General features: G+C 45.2%; 1 protein-coding gene across 1 annotated transcript in view; it reads right to left on the reverse strand.

Annotated features, from left to right (window-relative positions):
• Window positions 1–557: 557 nt before the first annotated feature.
• Window positions 558–19,968, reverse strand: part of ext1 (exostosin glycosyltransferase 1) — a 132,900-nt gene continuing 113,489 nt past the window's right edge. The window contains 8 exon segments of the mRNA NM_001006729.1: window positions 558–1,035; window positions 3,473–3,644; window positions 4,389–4,549; window positions 7,403–7,492; window positions 8,443–8,538; window positions 10,191–10,309; window positions 11,877–12,009; window positions 17,191–17,310. Of these exon segments, the coding sequence (NP_001006730.1) occupies window positions 850–1,035; window positions 3,473–3,644; window positions 4,389–4,549; window positions 7,403–7,492; window positions 8,443–8,538; window positions 10,191–10,309; window positions 11,877–12,009; window positions 17,191–17,310 (1,077 nt within the window). The 3' untranslated portion in view covers window positions 558–849.

Raw genomic sequence — 19,968 nt, forward strand, 5'->3', positions numbered from 1 at the left:
ATTAAATAGGAGTTATTATCCCTTATCCTTATCAGAATAAATCAATCACCATCATCTTCTAAGAAAGAAGCCAAGATACAAGCAATGCCCGGGTACCCACGAGATGGCAAGGGAGGGTTTCAGGGTGCAGGCTCGGCACTGCTCTATGCCAGGTTATAGGAAAGCCCACTGCCTGAAGTCATCAGGGAAAGGGAGTTCCATGACTATATTTTACAACAGGGGATACATTGTTTATTGTAATATACAAGTTTCAGTGAGTCATGTGACAGAAATTACATCACTAAGATTATAACTGATGACATCACTAAGCACCGTTTATAAGAATATCATTTACACTCTGGTTCCATAGGGAAATGACCAAACTGTATATTATAATAACATAACCCCCATTTACTCACTCATGGGCTAAAGTCATATCAAGCATCAACCTATGGGGGACAAAACCAGGCCCCTGATTGGCCAGTGCCAGTAAATATTAGCTCAGCTGTCCCAGTTCTATTCCAGCCATTGCCCGCGCTCCCGGCAGACCCACCATAGCCAATAAGCACACAGTCGCGTTAAAGAAAGAACTCTGATTTTAATAGTTTTTTGTTCATTAAAAAAGTTTAACCTGCATAGCAATCGTTTCAAAAATAATTATTTAATTAAACTGTACAGTCTAGTGTTGAGAGGCCCGAGCTCAGGGGTGTAAGGAGTCCAGTGCAACGGCTTCCAGACTGCCAGTTTGCAGTTCCTCCTCAGAGCGGCTCCTGCGCATAAGTCTTTGTACAGCAGCTGGCGGCTTGGCCTATGGATACGCACTGGGCACGGGGGACTCAGTCCGGGGGGGAAGGGGGGGGCAGCCATGTCTCAAAGTCTTTCGATGTCTCGATATTTTTTCCTTAGGATGGAGACCTGATCTTTAAAAAGGACCGGGTCAAGTCTCATCTGTGAGTGAATGAGCGGCATATAGCCAAACCAGCTGGCAAACGTATTCATACAGGTCTGTCTCTGGGCAAAGTGGTCTGGGTCTGCCCATCGGGAAGCTCTGGAGGTCTGCGGAAGAGAAGGGACAATTGTGAATGGGCCGGGAAGGAACATTGCAGAATACCAGTAAAACACATGGTCAACGAGGCAAACCTGAGCCTGCCAATCAATACACCGGGCTTAAATATAGTATTATATGATCCAGGTCAAGAACTCAACTGCGTGACAAGTGGTCTCCATAGATCAAGTAACAGGGTTGAGGGAACAATAACTCTAGAATAGCAGTTAATGAAATATTAAAGGGCATATAGTAACATACATTGATTTGCATGTCACTATTTCCTTATCATGATAAAAGTGAAGCCATTTGATCCTGTGTGGGAAGCTTCTTCCCTGGCAATTGAACTTGTCTTGGTCAATTCCTACTGAATAGTGAGTCATGTCAAGGGTGCAAGAGCCTGATGGAAAGACTCTCCCTATGGAAGGAACTATATTTATACGCACGCCATATCTAGAAGTATATTTATGGGGAATACCCGCAGGGCCACCAGTTGCACATGACTTTCTGGAAGAACTAAGCCATTCTTGGTGTCCATTGGGTAACTTCTCTTCTAAACACCATTCTCTATAGATTGTTTGGTGGGATCTTTGCCAGATTGGGTTGACCTTATCAATCTATTCGCTACACAGCCAACAGTTAGATCATACTGGAAGCCTACAGAGACTACTCGGGAGAGAACCACATCACCCTGCCACTGTAGTCCTTGCCTGATGGGATTTTCTAACCTGCCAGATCAACCGTGATCCCTAAGAGAATTACAGCTGTTTGAGTTTGCTCCAGGATCATATTTATAAGATGATCCCCCACACAAATAGGGTCAGACTGCCCTACCAGAGGATCTCCAGGTGGGTCCCAGCCAAGGACAACTTCTCATTTCCACCATTGGTCTGTATGACACCTATTACATTTAGCTTTGTCTACATCTTATTGTGAGAGTGGGCCTTCAATATCAGGCTCCCAGGTGGGCCCAAAGAGGCTCAGTCCAACACTCCCCCTACAGAATCTACTCTAATGCTCTTTGGTAGTAAGATTAATCCATAAAGCCAATCAGACGTTTACTTTCATGCTCCAATAGAATATATACATAGAGAGAAGTCCCTGCAACTTCATCAACACCTTCATCAAGCTTGTGCCTTGGAACAAGAAAAAAAATAGAATCTTTATTCATTTATTTTACTAGTCACAGCCACGAGCACGTGAAGCAGCACAAGTAGCTTTACGCGCCTTGTGGCAACAAAACCCTCAACTACTGCTCTCCATGCCTGTTGCTATGACTATTATTAACATGAATCCCAATTGCAATGAACCAGCAACACGAACCGCTAATTAGTTGTACATTTACAAACAAGACCTACTCTCCCACTGGGGCGCTTCCTTGGCTAAAACTACGGATACACCACCATGTGTGCCATGGTATTGGAGCGGTAATTTGCTACACTGCGCAACCAAACGCCTTTATTCCATGAGTGGAACTAGCGCTGTGGGAAAGTAGACCAAGCTGCCCAAGTGTGTTATTTGTGTCCCTCTGCAGCCCCTCGGCCTCTCACTCCCTCTCCTGCCCCCAGTTTTAGCCACTCACTGCACTGCTGGTTGGGATGCATTAACCCACCCCCTTGCAGCACTAAGCGCCACTTACAAGCCGCACATCCACAGCATGGAGAGCAATTTTCCTTCCCTTTGGAAACCAAGGGCACAAACTTGACACTTAAAAGTTAGAAAAGGAGGGGACTGCCCGCGAGAATGTGCATTTATAGAAATATTTCTCTGGGAAAAAATATATAAATTGCAAGTCACTTAAAGCCTAATTGCTAAAGCGGAGCTCAGCTAATGCACAGAGACAAGTGTAGGGCCAGAGACTGCCCCGGGGGTTAAGGAGCTTGGGGACATTGGAACTTCAATAGCCAGGTCACTAGGAAGCATTAGTAAGCACTCTGCCTCTATCCATATATATAGACATATATCTATATGGATACATATAAAATATCTGAATATCTACCATGAATGTATATGCTTAGGCGACCAATAAAAGGAATTCTTAGCAACATTTGCACAATTGAATAATTTCACCCGGCCACTGAAACTATAGGCTACTGGCCATTTATATCATTATAGGGAAAGTTTGTATTTTTTTTTTTAGGAACTAGTTTCCTTGAAGTCCCTATTGTCTAAATAATTGGAGCAAATAAAGTAGTGGTTACCCGACTGGGATCAGCGCAGTTACCTTTCAGGCAAAGGAAAAATCATGGAAATGACCCCCCCACTTCTTCGATAAGGACAGCACAGACCCAAAGCAAAGGGTAGGCACACACTGCCAAACTGCTCAGACAATTTCCCAAAATGTTGACCACCCCCCCCCCTCCAATTAGACAGAATTCACTCATTTACTGTCAAATGGCAGGCCTAGCTGAGCGCTATGACGGATTGGCTGTGACTGGTGGCACCTACCTGGCCCATCATGGTCTCTTTATACTGCTTCTTCTGTGTCACTTTGATTGGAGGCAGCTTTGTCACAGCAGACACCAGGAAGTTCATGAGGATATCTTCACAATTGGCTAATTGGTCCACCATATTTTTCAGACTGGCAGGCAAGTAATTTGTGTAAAGGTAGTGATAGTACCTGCAGAGCATAATGAACGCCGTGTCACAAACAATTACAGTCCCAGCACATTCCCACGCCTGTATGGGGTTCCCTACGTAATGACAACAAGCGCCAAGGAGCGGCTTCTCACCATGTAGCGGGCAATGGCGCAGGTAAGGCACAAAGAATACACATCTGCTTTAGCCAGAGTCCAACATTAAACATACACAGATTTACAGTTTTCTGTTGAGGAGCGGCCTGATACAAAAGCCCATAAGCACACGCAAAGCCTAATTCTTTGCTGAGCTTTAGTTGCCCTTTAATCAGCTTTCTGCTCCCCATTACTGGTCCTTTAATGCCAGTGACTGGAGCCGCCCCTGGCACCTATGTAAGTGGGTGGCATTTTGCCTGCCCTGCCGTCCATTTCAGCCCTCTGCAACGTTTAAAGTAGCAGCCATCTATAAATACCATTTTCTATTTCATAAAAAGGTGACCTTTAAGGCACTTTGTTATTTCTTTCTGCCAGTTAAAGGCCATTTTTAAGATGTTTTTAGAAAGCAGAGCAAAGGGTGGCTGGGTGGGGGGGGGGTTTATTCCATCTTAACCACAGACATCAGTAGGTGACTGAGTAAAGAAACAGGCTCTTGGCCATTACATCTGCTCAGATTTATTCTAGAGTGCAAGCATTGGGCTCAGGAGCAGAGCATTTAATATCTAATACTGAATTACAGGCAGTTCCACAGAGAAACATCAGTATTTATAGAGACCAGAAAGACTTCTTACTTGTGGTAAATAGCAGCTCCTGTTAGTACCATGGAATAGTCATTTGTCCACTTGGATGTGTACCCCCACCTCTCCTTCGCGCTGTCCCAAAAGTGACTTCGTGCCGGGTACCCCACAATCCTCTCAGGAAAGCTCTGCCAAACCGTAAAGGCAAAATCCACCTGCAGGAAACCGGAGACAATGGTTGGTTGCCGTGCAGACAATTAACCACAAACATCCCATGGGCATTTGGTACATTATCAGATACACAGGAAATGGGATTGGCACGATATTGCCAACACTCCGACCCGTACCCCTTTATGTTCCAGCCCCAAGTTATACACGGAGCAACCAGGAAGCTCAGTGCAATGTAGCAGTAAATGCATATTGCTAAGAACCCTCATATCCCTAATAAATAAAATCTCATTTCGCTCCAATGACCTTCCCATGTCGTAAAGTCCATGATCAAGGTTATTCCTCCTGAGCTATAGGAGAGCTCTTTCCTCTCTATTTAAAGATGGGGGATCATATGCCAGACTAACCCCCTATGGGTCCTTCACTTTAAACCACAGATGACATCCATCTGCTTGGAATGATGACATTCAACAGCTCAAGGGCAAACAAGCGTTAGGCAGGAACAGTATAACTACACTGGCACTGCTACACGATAGGGGAATGTGTCTGTGTGCCCAGACTCGGGCACGAGGGCCTTTAGTAGCCAGGGGCATATTTTCCATACAATGTGTACCTGCCTCACTAGTTAACACTCATTTTATTCATCTTATATTGATACAGTCCCTAGAGAGGAACTTCAGAGGGGCCAAAGGCAAAAAAACGTTAACCAATAAATTTACTAACCATAAAACCTAGTGCTACAGTCTGTCCTACACACGTGTGTATTGCACAGATACATGCATTGTACAGATATGCACACCCAAAGTCATACACCAGAGGCAAGAGGTCCTATTTACACCCAGGAAGTACAGGAACTACTAGTGGGCACAAGCAGGAAGTACAGGTAATACAGGTGGGTGCACACAAGACGTATAGGTACTACTGGTAGGCACACCCAGAAAGTATGGGTACTACTGATGGGTGCACACAGGAAGTATGGGTACTACTGGTGGGCGTACACAGGAAGTATGGGTACTACTGCAAGGCACACACAGGAAGTATAGGTACTACTGATGGGCTCGCACAGGAAGTATGGGTACTACTGGTAGGTGCACAGAGGAAGTGTAGGTACTACTGGTAGGCACACCCAGGAAGTATGGGTACTATGGGTAGACACACACACAGGAAGTACAGGGCAACAATGGTGCTCTGTACTGGTGCCATTCCCTGGACACAATACTCTTTCAATGAACACTAAGGGGAGTGCTTTTGTGCACCTTAGTGCTCGTGTCCTTTCCTGGGCCTAGGATAATTCACCCTATTATATTTTGGGGCTATCCGACTGCACCATGCCTGCATCGCTGTCGAGAATATCTGATTTTCCGACGGCCCATCAATTGGCATATATTTAATAGCCGGGTATCAGACTGGGTCATTGCATGGGAAGGGGGGGCAAATTTAACAGGCCAGTGGAACAACAGGATAATACATAACATAATATATGCTATATAGAATCTTAAGTTTGTTTTCCAGAATTCAGTATTGATCATGATAATGATAACGCAGTTCCTATGGAATCACGACACCCTACAGGTGCTGATGAGGGTCATAAGCTGTAGCTAAACAGAACATATTGCATTTTGATCTATTAAAACAACGGCACGTGCCCCATGCAAGGAGAGATGTTGGTTTATTCCTATCATACCCAGTGGAACAGACCTTCCTTAATTTAGTGCGGTTCTGGGCAAACATGAACAAACCCAGTGGATAAATGCTCTGCGCCCTTCTGCTCGCTGCCGTACATATAATTAACAGGCGAGTCTCTCATTCGCCCTGCAGTGCTCCCGTGTTCCCACTCTCTTTCTCGGCTGTAATTATCGCTGCACAATGTGGGTGCATAAACATCCTCGCTTGCATGGGAAATGTTTGATTTGGTGCCGGTTATAGAGAATTCGGCGCTGCGCGGAGATGTGGGACGCTGCGTTGCACTAATTAGCCAAATGACTTTGTCTGAGGGCAGCTCTCTGAATGACACTATGGGAAGCTAATAGCAGGACCCGGGCCCCTTACTCATTCTTCTGCCAATGTACAAAGAAACTTCCATATGCAAATGAGCAGGCCAATTAGCAAACGGAAGGAAAAAAAAAATTCATGTTCTGTCACTGTCAGAAGGCGAAAATCTGACAGAGAAATCTGTTGTGGCAGGGCTGTTCTACATTTACATCAAGGTTTAAAGGGGAACTAATCATTGTGTCAACATACTGCTAATTACACCAACCTCTTCTGCAGAAAGTTCTCTCTCATCCTTGTTGGTGATAACACACAGGGCTACCCACAGGGCTATACCCACGGTCGGGCTGGGCTGGAGGGATACCAGGAAAAAACCCAGTGGGCCCAGCTGACCCAGACCCGATCCAAGTCTGCCCCCCCATCACTCCCCTGCTGCCCTACATCTCTGATCACAGCAAAGGTAAGTATAAAGGTGTGTACATGTGGTGGGGGGGGCCCAGGGGTAGCCTCGCACACCCCAGTATGACCCTGGCTATACCCATAATTCCTCTTGTTTTTCTCCTGTGTTGCACATTCAAAGAATCAATCATGCAATGAAAATGCCCCATTAGAATATCTGCCACCTGTCATTAACGTCCTATAGAAAGCCATGATTGGCATTCCTGTCATATCCATCTTCCTGTGAGCTAAAACCATTGCATTCTACACAGCTTTCCTATTTTGCATTGTTCTCCTGCAGTGTTACAATCCCATAAGATACCAGTAGGAGGCACTGTACAGATATTGTAGGTGTAAGTGCAACCTACACAGTTGGCCACAGCTTGTACAGAGTCAAGGATTCTGGGAATGGGAATGTAACCCAGGCCGGTGGTTTAGTCCTGTGACTATAAACAAAGCAGATATACCCATACCTCTGTGGTTGAAAGCACGGTGTCCTCATCAAGGCTTAGAACAGCATCAGTGACTATGTTATCGTACGGTAGGAAACGACTGCTCATAACCTGCGCAGAAAACAGAAGCCTGAGTATCCGAAGCCCAACATTCATACACACACAATATTATATATAATATACAGTTTGGCAATTACCCTATAGGACTAAACTGTAAAATGATATCCTTATAAACGGTGCTTAGTGATGTCATCCGTTATAATCGGAGCTTATTGGTGTAATTTCTGTCACATGACTCACTAAAACTTGCATATTATAAAAAAAACAAAGTATCCCCTGTTGTAAAATGAGAATATTAGAAGCCACCTCGGACTCCATGGTCAGGGAACTCCTCTGTGACTTATAATATCCCTATATTTTACAATAGGGGGTACTTTATTCCCTAAATATTCCTGTATTAAAGGCTACATATGCATGATAATGGCCGTGGGTGCCCTACGCCTGGGCATATCCCTGGGACCCCCACGTTACACTTGGCGAGACTCTACTTTTGGTGTCATTCTGTTTGTATTGGCTGAACTAGAAATGGCAGGAATATGCTGAAATGTGTGAGTGGTGGGAGGAATAAAGAGACAAATCAACAACATCTATAGCTGAATATTAACAAGGCAGCGCCGGATGCCAAGGATCAGCTGTCAGAATATTTCCAGCAAACTGGCTGCGTGTGTTTGATGATGTCTGGCGCAGAGCGGAGGCGGCACGGTGAGGGGCTCCGGCACATGCCTGGGTGCACACAACATACTGTCTGTGGATACGGCAGCACCAAGGTCACTGATCACACAAGGGGACAAGGCGGCCTGGTTTTGTTTTTTCCCATAACCTTAAAAAGGATCAACATGATTGAAAATATTGCAGGGAAGCATCCCTTTTGCTGTCAGTAAATCAGCGGCCACAGGTTGCCGGGTCGCTCATAGGAACCCCGGGCTGTCACCGTGTAACTCAGCTCCCTCTCTCTTACAGTCACACAGTGTAGTGATTCCAGGCCGGATACTTGCTCTTACCTTGCTCTCTCCTTCAATGACAATAACAGGCACAGTAGTGGCAGGCCATCGGTGTTTGGCAGGGAGTGGCTTGTCACAGTTCCACAAGACTATAATCTGGGGGTGCAATCATATATATTCATAAGTATTACAAACATCAGCCCAATTCCCAGTCTGACAGTTGGCTTCCCTGTGTATAACTACTAATTAACTATATGCAAGTAATACACCAACTGTTCTTTAGGCACAGAACAGGTTCTTGTAAGCACTGCTACTATAACCTCCACTCCTCTATACCTGCTATCCCACAGCCACAGTCCCTTCCCATAGGCTATTATCCCCCCACTGCTACTATAGGCACCATCTCTCCCTACTATACCTGCTATCCCACAGCCCCAGTCCCTTCCCAGGGGCTATTATCCCCCACTGCTACTATAAGCACCATCTCTCCCTACTATACCTGCTATCCCACAGCCCCAGTCCCTTCCCAGGGGCTATTATCCCCCACTGCTACTATAGGCACCATCTCTCCCTACTATACCTGCTATCCCACAGCCCCAGTCCCTTCCCAGGGGCTATTATCCCCCACTGCTACTATAGGCACCATCTCTCCCTACTATACCTGCTATCCCACAGCCCCAGTCCCTTCCCAGAGGCTATTATCCCCCCACTGCTACTATAGGCACCATCTCTCCCTACTATACCTGCTATCCCACAGCCACAGTCCCTTCCCAGAGGCTATTATCCCCCCACTGCTACTATAGGCACCATCTCTCCCTACTATACCTGCTATCCCACAGCCCCAGTCCCTTCCCAGAGGCTATTATCCCTCCACTGCTACTCTAGGCACCATCTCTCCCTACTATACCTGCTATCCCACAGCCCCAGTCCCTTCCCAGAGGCTATTATCCCCCCACTGCTACTATAGGCACCATCTCTCCCTACTATACCTGCTATCCCACAGCCCCAGTCCCTTCCCAGAGGCTATTATCCCTCCACTGCTACTCTAGGCACCATCTCTCCCTACTATACCTGCTATCCCACAGCCACAGTCCCTTCCCAGAGGCTATTATCCCCCCACTGCTACTATAGGCACCATCTCTCCCTACTATACCTGCTATCCCACAGCCCCAGTCGCTTCCCAGAGGCTATTATCCCTCCACTGCTACTATAGGCACCATCTCTCCCTACTATACCTGCTATCCCACAGCCCCAGTCCCTTCCCAGAGGCTATTATCCCCCCACTGCTACTATAGGCACCATCTCTCCCTACTATACCTGCTATCCCACAGCCCCAGTCCCTTCCCAGAGGCTATTATCCCTCCACTGCTACTCTAGGCACCATCTCTCCCTACTATACCTGCTATCCCACAGCCACAGTCCCTTCCCAGAGGCTATTATCCCCCCACTGCTACTATAGGCACCATCTCTCCCTACTATACCTGCTATCCCACAGCCCCAGTCGCTTCCCAGAGGCTATTATCCCTCCACTGCTACTATAGGCACCATCTCTCCCTACTATACCTGCTATCCCACAGCCCCAGTCCCTTCCCAGAGGCTATTATCCCCCCACTGCTACTATAGGCACCATCTCTCCCTACTATACCTGCTATCCCACAGCCACAGTCCCTTCCCAGAGGCTATTCTATCCACTACCCTATTATTGTTAATGCCAAGTTGATTTTTTTTTCTTCTCTCTCTAGGTAACCCCTAGGTGTTCAATCCTTAAAATTAAAAGTATATGTAGCAGAAGTGAAAAACTAGCTTACCTGATAACAGTACTGAGACTTTGCTACAGCAACCAGCAGCTTTAGGATTGGTTGGGACTGAGACACCAGCGGCGTTACAGCATGGATCACGGCGGTAAATTTGGAAGGAGTCTTTGCACCTAAACCGGCAGAAACCATCGGATTAGTTCTCTTTTGGTTAAATACGCAACCTCAACACAAAGGAAAGGTGCATCTGTGACCCAACTTGGATGGACTAAGCCAAGAAGTCTAACATATAAGGGTCCCACAAAAACTCAAGGCTAAGGATCTGTGATCTACAATGACTGGGTTCCTCCCAAATCAGTTCTGTGCCCTAATTGTTATTTAAACAACCACCAACATGACCTTCATTATCTGCACAGGTCACCAGAAACACCTACAGAACTTGCCCCAATGTCAAGAGTCAGAATGGACATTCTATAGGTCTCCAGTTGCTAGAACATTTGTGTCATTTCAGGGGCCAAACCTCCCAGCATGTCTCAAACTGGCTGCCGTGAATGATTCTCTTTCTGTCTCGGTTATGTAGGAAGGTTTGGACTGAGGCACAGTAACCCCTGTAATGACCCCATTTCATCTCCACAAAGCAGTAGCATTAAAGATACAAAAGGTACAGCCATCACCTTTGAGTTATCTTTAAGTATGATGTACACAATGATATTCTAAGACAATTTGCAATTGGTCTTCATATTTTTCTATTTGAGTGGTTTTTTTTTTAACATTATTTCACTTTTTGTTTAGCAACTCTGCAGTTTGGAATTTGAGCAGTTATCTGGTTTCTAGGGTTTACATTACATTAGCAACCAGGAATCGGTGTAAATGAAGACTGGTATATGAAAAGGAGATGACCTGAATAGAAAAATAAGTAATAAAAAAATAATAACTTTGTAACCTCACAGAGCAAAGGTTTTTTGGCTGCCAGGGTCGGCGAGCCCCATTTGAATGTTGGAAAAAGAAGAAAGCAAATAATGAAAAAAAAAACTATTGAAAAATTATGAAGACCAATCGAAACGTTGCTTAGAATTGGCCACTCTAACATACTAGAAGTTAAATTTAAGTTAAAGCACCTCTTTAACTCGGCTTACTGGAGCCATAGAACTGCAAGGAGGAGACTATCTTGGGACAAATTGTATGAAACAAACAGGTTCCAAATACCCAGGTTTGGGGGACTCAAACAATTCCTACAGGGCCATTTTCCATACTGCAGTGCCACTTGGTACAACCCTCCCCTTATAGTAAATGGACTGTATAATAGGAACATGCTCTTATAAAGGTAGGGAAAGCACCACTCTGTAGGTTTAATGGCACATAACCCAACAAGGAACAAGGGTATTGTATGGGTAGGAGATAGTCAAAGGGACATTATAGTTAAACGTTATGGTTGGATTTAGCAGTTAACTCAATGCGTATTTATTATTTTCCCTCGTTTTCACTTACAGTAGTTGGGCAATTTCGACTTCTGTTATTTTCTTATTATTTTTAACTCCAGCTTATTCCCATTATTGCTTCTCCTTGTTCCAATGGTATATACTGAATACAAACTTTATTATGCCAATAAGCAGAAAATGGTCTATATGGCCCTAATAAGCAAACTGCTCACAGAGTGATGCTCACTAGCAGCCGATAGGAGACCTTCATGGGATATAAACACTGCTGCGCCGAGGAGCCGACAGAGGAGGAAGCACTCACCTAGATTAGAGTAGTAGTATGGGAAGTCTCCCAGATATGCTGAATACTGAGGCAGCACAAACAGGGCCCCGGGGTGCTTGTTCCACATTAAGCTGTTCCGTGATATGTGCTTGAAGATTCGATCCTGAATTATCTGAAAAGGAAACCAGCAAGGGATGAGAGAGCGCTCTTTAGGTCATTCTCACTTCAAAGTCCTCTTCGATCACCATTTGCAGGGGGTCAGATAAAGACTGCAATGGGGGGTGGGACATCTCCTGGGCGCGGGGAACCAACTGGTTCTCAGAAATCCTTTTACTCATCTACAAGGGCTGATAAATACGCATCCTGCAAAACTAGGCAACTGGGCATAATATCACCAGCGGCACAGGGGCAACATGTTGCTCCCCAACCCCTTGGATGTTGCTCAGTGCCCCCAAACCAGGGAGTTATTTTTGAATTCCTGACTTGGGGGCAAGTGTTGGTTGAATAAAAACAAGATTTCCTACCAAATAAAGCCCCCTGTAAGCTGATAGGGTGCATAGAGGCCCCTAATAGCCAATCTTTGCCCTTATTTGGCTCCTCCATGAACTTTTATGGTGCTTGTGTTGCTCCCCAAGTCTTTTTACATTTGACTCACAAGTAAGAAAGGTTGGGGAGCCCTGTCTTAGGGTGTCACTTCCATGGAAGAGGTGCCTAAATCGTTCCTCAAAGTAACTAAGAACAGCAGATGCTGAAACATAGGCATGGCAAGGTACAAGCTTTACTATAGCTTATTGCCCCCACCTCATCTCAGCCCCTATCCAATCCTTGATCTCGGGAGCAGCCTATATTCTCTATGCGTAATGCTGCAGATATGGTGGGTGCTTCAATTATACACACTCCAATAAGTAGAATTTCCTCCGCTAACTATTTTGAATAAAAGAAAGAAAAGGCAGCGTAGGATGTGGGTGGAAACACAAGCAATTAAGATAAATGGGATTAGTTTGTAAAAAGACAGCAGACACAACAGGGAAATAAATGTTTTGAGAGACCTGAAACTTCAGCTGTTTATTGCTGCGAGGTGCATGGTTTTGATGGACTTTGCAATTCTCCCTCCTACTGCTGTTATCCTTCCACTCAGAGAAAATCCCAGTTTGTGCTACAAAGCCATATCGGAACCCAAACAGACAAAGCTGCTTAGTCTCTGAGAGAGGCCCACACATAGCAAAGCACAGAGGATTATGTGGGGAGCATTCTAATTGGAAAGGGCACTTCAGCTTATACCACAGACATGGCTGCTTTAATATTTTATTACTTCAATACAAGCCAGACCTAGAGTTCTCTATTGCACAGGCTCCAGGGCTAGACAGGCTAAATGTGCCATGCAGCAATCCCCCCGCTATCCCACAGCCCCAGTCCCTTCCCAGAGGCTATTATCCCCCCACTGCTACTATAGGCACCATCTCTCCCTACTATACCTGCTATCCCACAGCCACAGTCCCTTCCTAGAGGCTATTATCCCCCCACTGCTACTATAGGCACCATCTCTCCCTACTATACCTGCTATCCCACAGCCCCAGTCTGTTCCCAGAGGCTATTATCCCCCCACTGCTACTATAGGCACCATCTCTCCCTACTATACCTGCTATCCCACAGCCCCAGTCCCTTCCCAGAGGCTATTATCCCCCCACTGCTACTATAGGCACCATCTCTCCCTACTATACCTGCTATCCCACAGCCCCAGTCCCTTCCCAGAGGCTATTATCCCCCCCACTGCTACTATAGGCACCATCTCTCCCTACTATACCTGCTATCCCCCAGTCCCTTCCCAGAGGCTGTTATTCCCCCACTGCTACTATAGGCACCATCTCTCCCTACTATACCTGCTATCCCACAGCCCCAGTCCCCTTCCCAGAGGCTATTATCCCCCACTGCTACTATAGGCACCATCTCTCCCTACTATACCTGCTATCCCACAGCCCCAGTCCCTTCCCAGAGGCTATTATCCCCCCACTGCTACTATAGGCACCATCTCTCCCTACTATACCTGCTATCCCACAGCCCCAGTCCCTTCCCAGAGGCTATTATCCCCCCCACTGCTACTATAGGCACCATCTCTCCCTACTATACCTGCTATCCCACAGCCCCAGTCCCTTCCCAGAGGCTATTATCCCCCCACTGCTACTATAGGCACCATCTCTCCCTACTATACCTGCTATCCCACAGCCCCAGTCCCTTCCCAGAGGCTATTATCCCCCCACTGCTACTATAGGCACCATCTCTCCCTACTATACCTGCTATCCCCCAGTCCCTTCCCAGAGGCTGTTATTCCCCCACTGCTAATATAGGCACCATCTCTCCCTACTATACCTGCTATCCCACAGCCCCAGTCCCTTCCCAGAGGCTATTATCCCCCCCACTGCTACTATAGGCACCATCTCTCCCTACTATACCTGCTATCCCACAGCCCCAGTCCCTTCCCAGAGGCTATTATCCCCCCCACTGCTACTATAGGCACCATCTCTCCCTACTATACCTGCTATCCCACAGCCCCAGTCCCTTCCCAGAGGCTATTATCCCCCCACTGCTACTATAGGCACCATCTCTCCCTACTATACCTGCTATCCCACAGCCCCAGTCCCTTCCCAGAGGCTATTATCCCCCCACTGCTACTATAGGCACCATCTCTCCCTACTATACCTGCTATCCCACAGCCCCAGTCCCTTCCCAGAGGCTATTATCCCCCCACTGCTACTATAGGCACCATCTCTCCCTACTATACCTGCTATCCCACAGCCACAGTCCCTTCCCAGAGGCTATTATCCCCCACTGCTACTATAGGCACCATCTCTCCCTACTATACCTGCTATCCCCCAGTCCCTTCCCAGAGGCTGTTATTCCCCCACTGCTAATATAGGCACCATCTCTCCCTACTATACCTGCTATCCCACAGCCCCAGTCCCTTCCCAGAGGCTATTATCCCCCCCACTGCTACTATAGGCACCATCTCTCCCTACTATACCTGCTATCCCACAGCCCCAGTCCCTTCCCAGAGGCTATTATCCCCCCACTGCTACTATAGGCACCATCTCTCCCTACTATACCTGCTATCCCACAGCCCCAGTCCCTTCCCAGAGGCTATTATCCCCCCACTGCTACTATAGGCACCATCTCTCCCTACTATATAGCTGTACAAGTTGGCTAGGACAGTCCACTTTCTCTACCCCCTTTAAAACAGAACAAATAATTATAATGTGAATATTGCTGAACGTCTTGTTCTCTCAGTACTCAAAGCAATGAAAATGGACACAAGCTCCTTTCCTGGAAACAAATGAAGGAATCTAAAATTTACAGCCATATCTTTAGTCAATAGAGTGGGTATTGGTTTATCCATCGTAAAGATCAATGCAGGGTTCCCAAGCTTAATGTTACATTTTAAAGTGCTTGTTGATGTATCTTTTTTATATTCAAAAATGACACCGTTTTAGTACATTGACTGTAATGTTTTAAATTATTTACAATACATTAATATGCCATTTACTTGATTAAGTGGCTGGAAATGCGCGGTGCCCGCTCGCAGAATGCATCGGAACATGTCGCCAATAATACTGCAGGTGTCAAATCAGAGAGATTTATTTTGAAATAATGGTTCTTCCGAGCAGAATTCCTGTTGTTTAATGGATACCTCTCCCCCACTGTATCCCCCTGACGTGACAATTATACCGGTAACATTTTAACCCGGATAGCCGGGCTTACGCGCGAATTATGAGAAACAGGACGATGGAGAAATACCGTGACTGCAGTCAATTTGTGCAAATAATTGGTCTCCATTGTATCCGGGACCATAGTTCATGACCGGCCAGCCATTACAATATTAAATACTAAGGGTCAGTCTTCCTGTGGCCCCATACCGAGAAAGTCCTACTGACTAATTCGACCGAATTAGCTTTGATCAGGAAGGAAAAAGTTAATAGGTGAATTGGAGCGAGAGATAAAATCGGAGACGCTAACGCGGTGCAACGTGAGACTGCAGTTTATAGGAGAGTGCAACTTGCAGAAGACCTTTCGGCTGATCTTTCAATTATGCGCTGTAAATAATTTATTGGAGCTCTTTAGCGCTTGCCTGAACTGATGGAGAACTCGTAATCAAAGCAGAACGGAGCCGGAACCTCTGCCGTTTAAATGGTCCGGTGGCTCATCAGCTAAAATCCAGCTTCTAGTTCCCCTTTAACCTCATGGAGGTGTAATGCCTAGTCCATGTGGCTTTATGAGGGACTGTTTAGTAACAATTCTAATGATCTGTATTTTATTATTTTTTTATTTAACTAATATATTTCCAGTTTGCCTGGGTCCAACCTTTACTCAGGGCCCCTTAAGCTTTTAATAAGGTTCCAGTATAGGTGCAAACTGCCCCCAATAAAAATGAGCACAATAAATAGGACTGGTGCTGAGTATTCTCTTAATTTTAATTTATAAAAACGCATATTTTTGAGATTGTAATGCACTAATAGAAATGGTTTCCCTCCCCCTCTATAAAACAGGGTAAATCATAAGCAGTGGATAAACCCCTCACTTCCCTAAGCTGCTGCCTTTGTTAGGCTTTTAGAGAAGGAGCAGCTGAAGGCTGGCTATTTGTTTAATATTCTGCTCTGCTTGGCAGGACCAGGAAGTGGTTGATTTTCTAACAGGGAAGTGGAAAGTGAAAGCAGTTTCACTTTCTTGCTTAGTGCAGGAAATAACAAAACCACAGACATGTCTTACTTAAAAAAAGGAGGCAAAATGTATCTTCAGCACAAGTCTTATTCGTTGAGCTCAGGTTGAAAAAAGGGGAATACTGCCTATTTAATACAATTATAGATGCCTGAAAGTGAGTTATCGACCGCCCTTAATTTGTTGATGTGCTCACAATGTTTGCCTTTATGTGCCTCAGCTGAAGACTCCATATCTGGAAGCAGCGCAGTACAAACCACGGGGAGCTGAAAACCTGAACTTTTTGGACCATGAACTCCATATACCAAATGAATGTTTACTGCATTGCCTCCCAGTACAAAGAATAGGAATCCTGCAGCGCAACAAGTGTCCAATCCCAGTTGCTTGTATGGAAGCAAAGAGCAAACCCGCAAATATCGGTAAGTTCTATGCTGCGCCGGCAAATTAATGAACAGTTTCCAAGTGCAAAGAAAACGTTTGTTAAACCTCAAGTATGAGACCATGATGAAGGAGGACAGGAAAATCAATTTGCCAACAGCAAAAACAAAAATAGACTGATTAAATCGGACTGCATCCAACACAAAGTGGCAAATAAAATAAAAAAAACGACTAGAAACGGCCGAGCCGCGGCCTCATCGCTACTCACCTCTAGTGTCGTCAATACAATCTTCTCCACCGAAGAAAAATAAGCCTCCCACAAAAACTGAGTCTGCTGTCTAAGTGCTAGGATTTTATCCTGATGGATAGACCTGATTGTAGAAGGAATCTGTAATACAAGGATGGAACACATGCTGAGCCAACGTTGTAGCCTGATCGACATGAAGCAAGAAACACACACTTGTACATAATTAGATATATACTAATAAACATTAAATAATTACTATAATGCCATTCAGTGTATGAGGTTACTCAGGCAATATTTGTTGGTGAATATGGTTTAATGTGCTATGAGTGGGATTCTTCCTTACTCCTCTGTCTTGTAATATAAACAGAATTGTTACAGAATAAATCTAAAAAGCGGGGGGTGCAACTTTCCTTCAGATTCAGATGTATTGACCCAAAATAATCTGTCAGAGAGGTCACCTTTCCCAGGGAGCCATAGCAGCAAGCTGAATTATTATACAGTCTAATGAATAGGCAGTGGGAGGCGATGAAAATATTTTTCTTTTGGGAGAACACCACAAAGGAACCATGTTCCCTCACATCCAGACACTGATTATTGGGACAGTGTTTATTTAGAAAATACATATATATTTTTACACTATTTGTGTGGGTTTTCCCCAGTTAACTATTAAATATTTTCACTTAAACGGTGAATAGTGAGCCTTTAAAGACGTCAATGAAGGCAGCCATATTGGTTGCCTTGCCCAAAGATATTTGCATTAATCAGTTCATACATATATCCCATCTGGCCACTAGATGGAGATATTCTACTGCAAGCAGCATGGCAACATTCACTTGTGTATAAAACACTCCTATCCCAAGAAAGAATCATCTCTCTGTAGGGCACATTTCCCCTTTAACGTCTCCCATCTCATGTCCTGGCTGATCATTAGACGAATCTCCCAGCCATAAAACTGCTGTGGATTTAATTTGATGCACATTACATGACAGATCATAAAACAAAGGCTGTGTAATGAGTAAATAAGCAAGCAAGGCGTAGTAAGGCAAGAACATGAATACACTGTGCTGACTGCATTACAAGACACCATGAAACAGCTGTTAATTAACTAAATACCGGGCAGCGCTCCTAATGCCGCGTGCGTTTAAAGGCTACTTAATCCCAATTTACTGCTTAGCAACCAAAAATCCAAAAACCCCGGTCATAATCTGTTCAACATGTTTTGCCAAAAATTCTGTCATTAAGGATGTGCCAAACCCTTCATTTTTGGATTCAGCAAAATGATTTCAATGAGAATTTGATCTGAATACTGAACCAAAATCTGAACCCAAATGATGTTACAAATGTGACCAAAAACTGCCCGAAAAAAAAAGTGTGTTGCCTTTGGTTATCCAGTGCTTTTGGCGAATGGTACGTGGCATGTAAGCGAGGGTTGTGCCACCTGTAGGAAAATGCCCCTCTGTACATGGTAATCGCCCTGATCCTGAAATTTTGGTAATGTACAAAAATGGCAGCGATAGTCATGTGACCGTGGCTGACCAAAGGCCCAGACCTTATGCCATCACTCATGCTTTGTAAAGATTGGTCAAAAATAATTAGAAACTGGCAAATGCCCCCAAAAATGAATTTTCAAAATGAACAATAGAAAGATCCAATAGGAAAGAAAAAGGCAATGTTAAAGGAAGAAAGCAGGGGATTAGTCGCTTGCGAAGAGAGATTGGTTTGTTACACGCGCCGGAGGGAAAGCGCGAGCACAAACACCCAGCTCCTCTCCTGGAATAGGAAATGAAAATGTGTAACTAAAGAAGAAAAAGAGAAAACTGAGTCCCAGGGCACATATTCGGGCCGGCTGCCAGCTCCTTAAAAACCACTGTTAATTACGGAACAGTAGTTGCTCAGTGTGGGAAGCAGCTGTTGCGGAATGAAGCGCTACACGCGCACAGGTCGTACAATGGAGGGTCGAGAAGGAGAGTGCATTAACCAGCGGGTACGTCTACATGGCTGGGGTATTTAGGGTAACCCCTAGCTCAGGATGCCAAGGAGAAACAGATATATGGGCAATACCATGGGGAAGCTATAACACACACCTAAAGTTTCCAGCTCAGCAGCTCTTAATTCAGGTAATTAACATGTCAATCAGTTGTCACCTACGTAAGGGGATTATAACACAACTGGAGGGCAATGGGCATTTATAGGGAAGGATTCAGATAAGGGCACCCTAAGGCAAGAATAAAGCCTCCCTGGATACAAATCTCTCCCAAACACAATAATTGCTGAAATATACCTGGTGGAGAAAACTTCAAGTGTGCCTTCAGCCTTACTACACCCTTATCAAGCTGGGCAGATAAAGGGGCTTACAGAGCAGTTTATTTACTAAAATCCCCCTAATATGCTCTATAAATGACAGGCTTTCTCCAAACCACTAAAAAAATGCCATACAGAAGCACTGGCACCTTATACAATGTGTAGAGTAGTCACACTTCTGACAAATGGAATAAATTGTCTCTACAATGACTTCCATCAATCTGGAACCTCAAAGCTCTATGATAGAGTCCTGCTTAGGACCCCCCCCCCCCCCCAGGTTTATAGCAATTTCTTGGGATTCCTCAGCCACCCTATTACATTTCCAATTTCCCTGCGCTGTGCCGCTCTTCTATAAACACTCTGAATTGTCCTCTAGACACGATGTGACAAGCCGCTAAGAGATCAGAAGTGAGAGGGAGAGATGGAGGAACCCTGGAGTTGAGGTGCAGAATTAACACCTTTCCCAATCTCATTATGGTCAAGGTGTTAATGCACTGC

This window comes from Xenopus tropicalis, chromosome 6, assembly GCF_000004195.4.
Source record: "Xenopus tropicalis strain Nigerian chromosome 6, UCB_Xtro_10.0, whole genome shotgun sequence".
In the NCBI taxonomy this organism is placed as follows: domain Eukaryota; kingdom Metazoa; phylum Chordata; class Amphibia; order Anura; family Pipidae; genus Xenopus; species Xenopus tropicalis.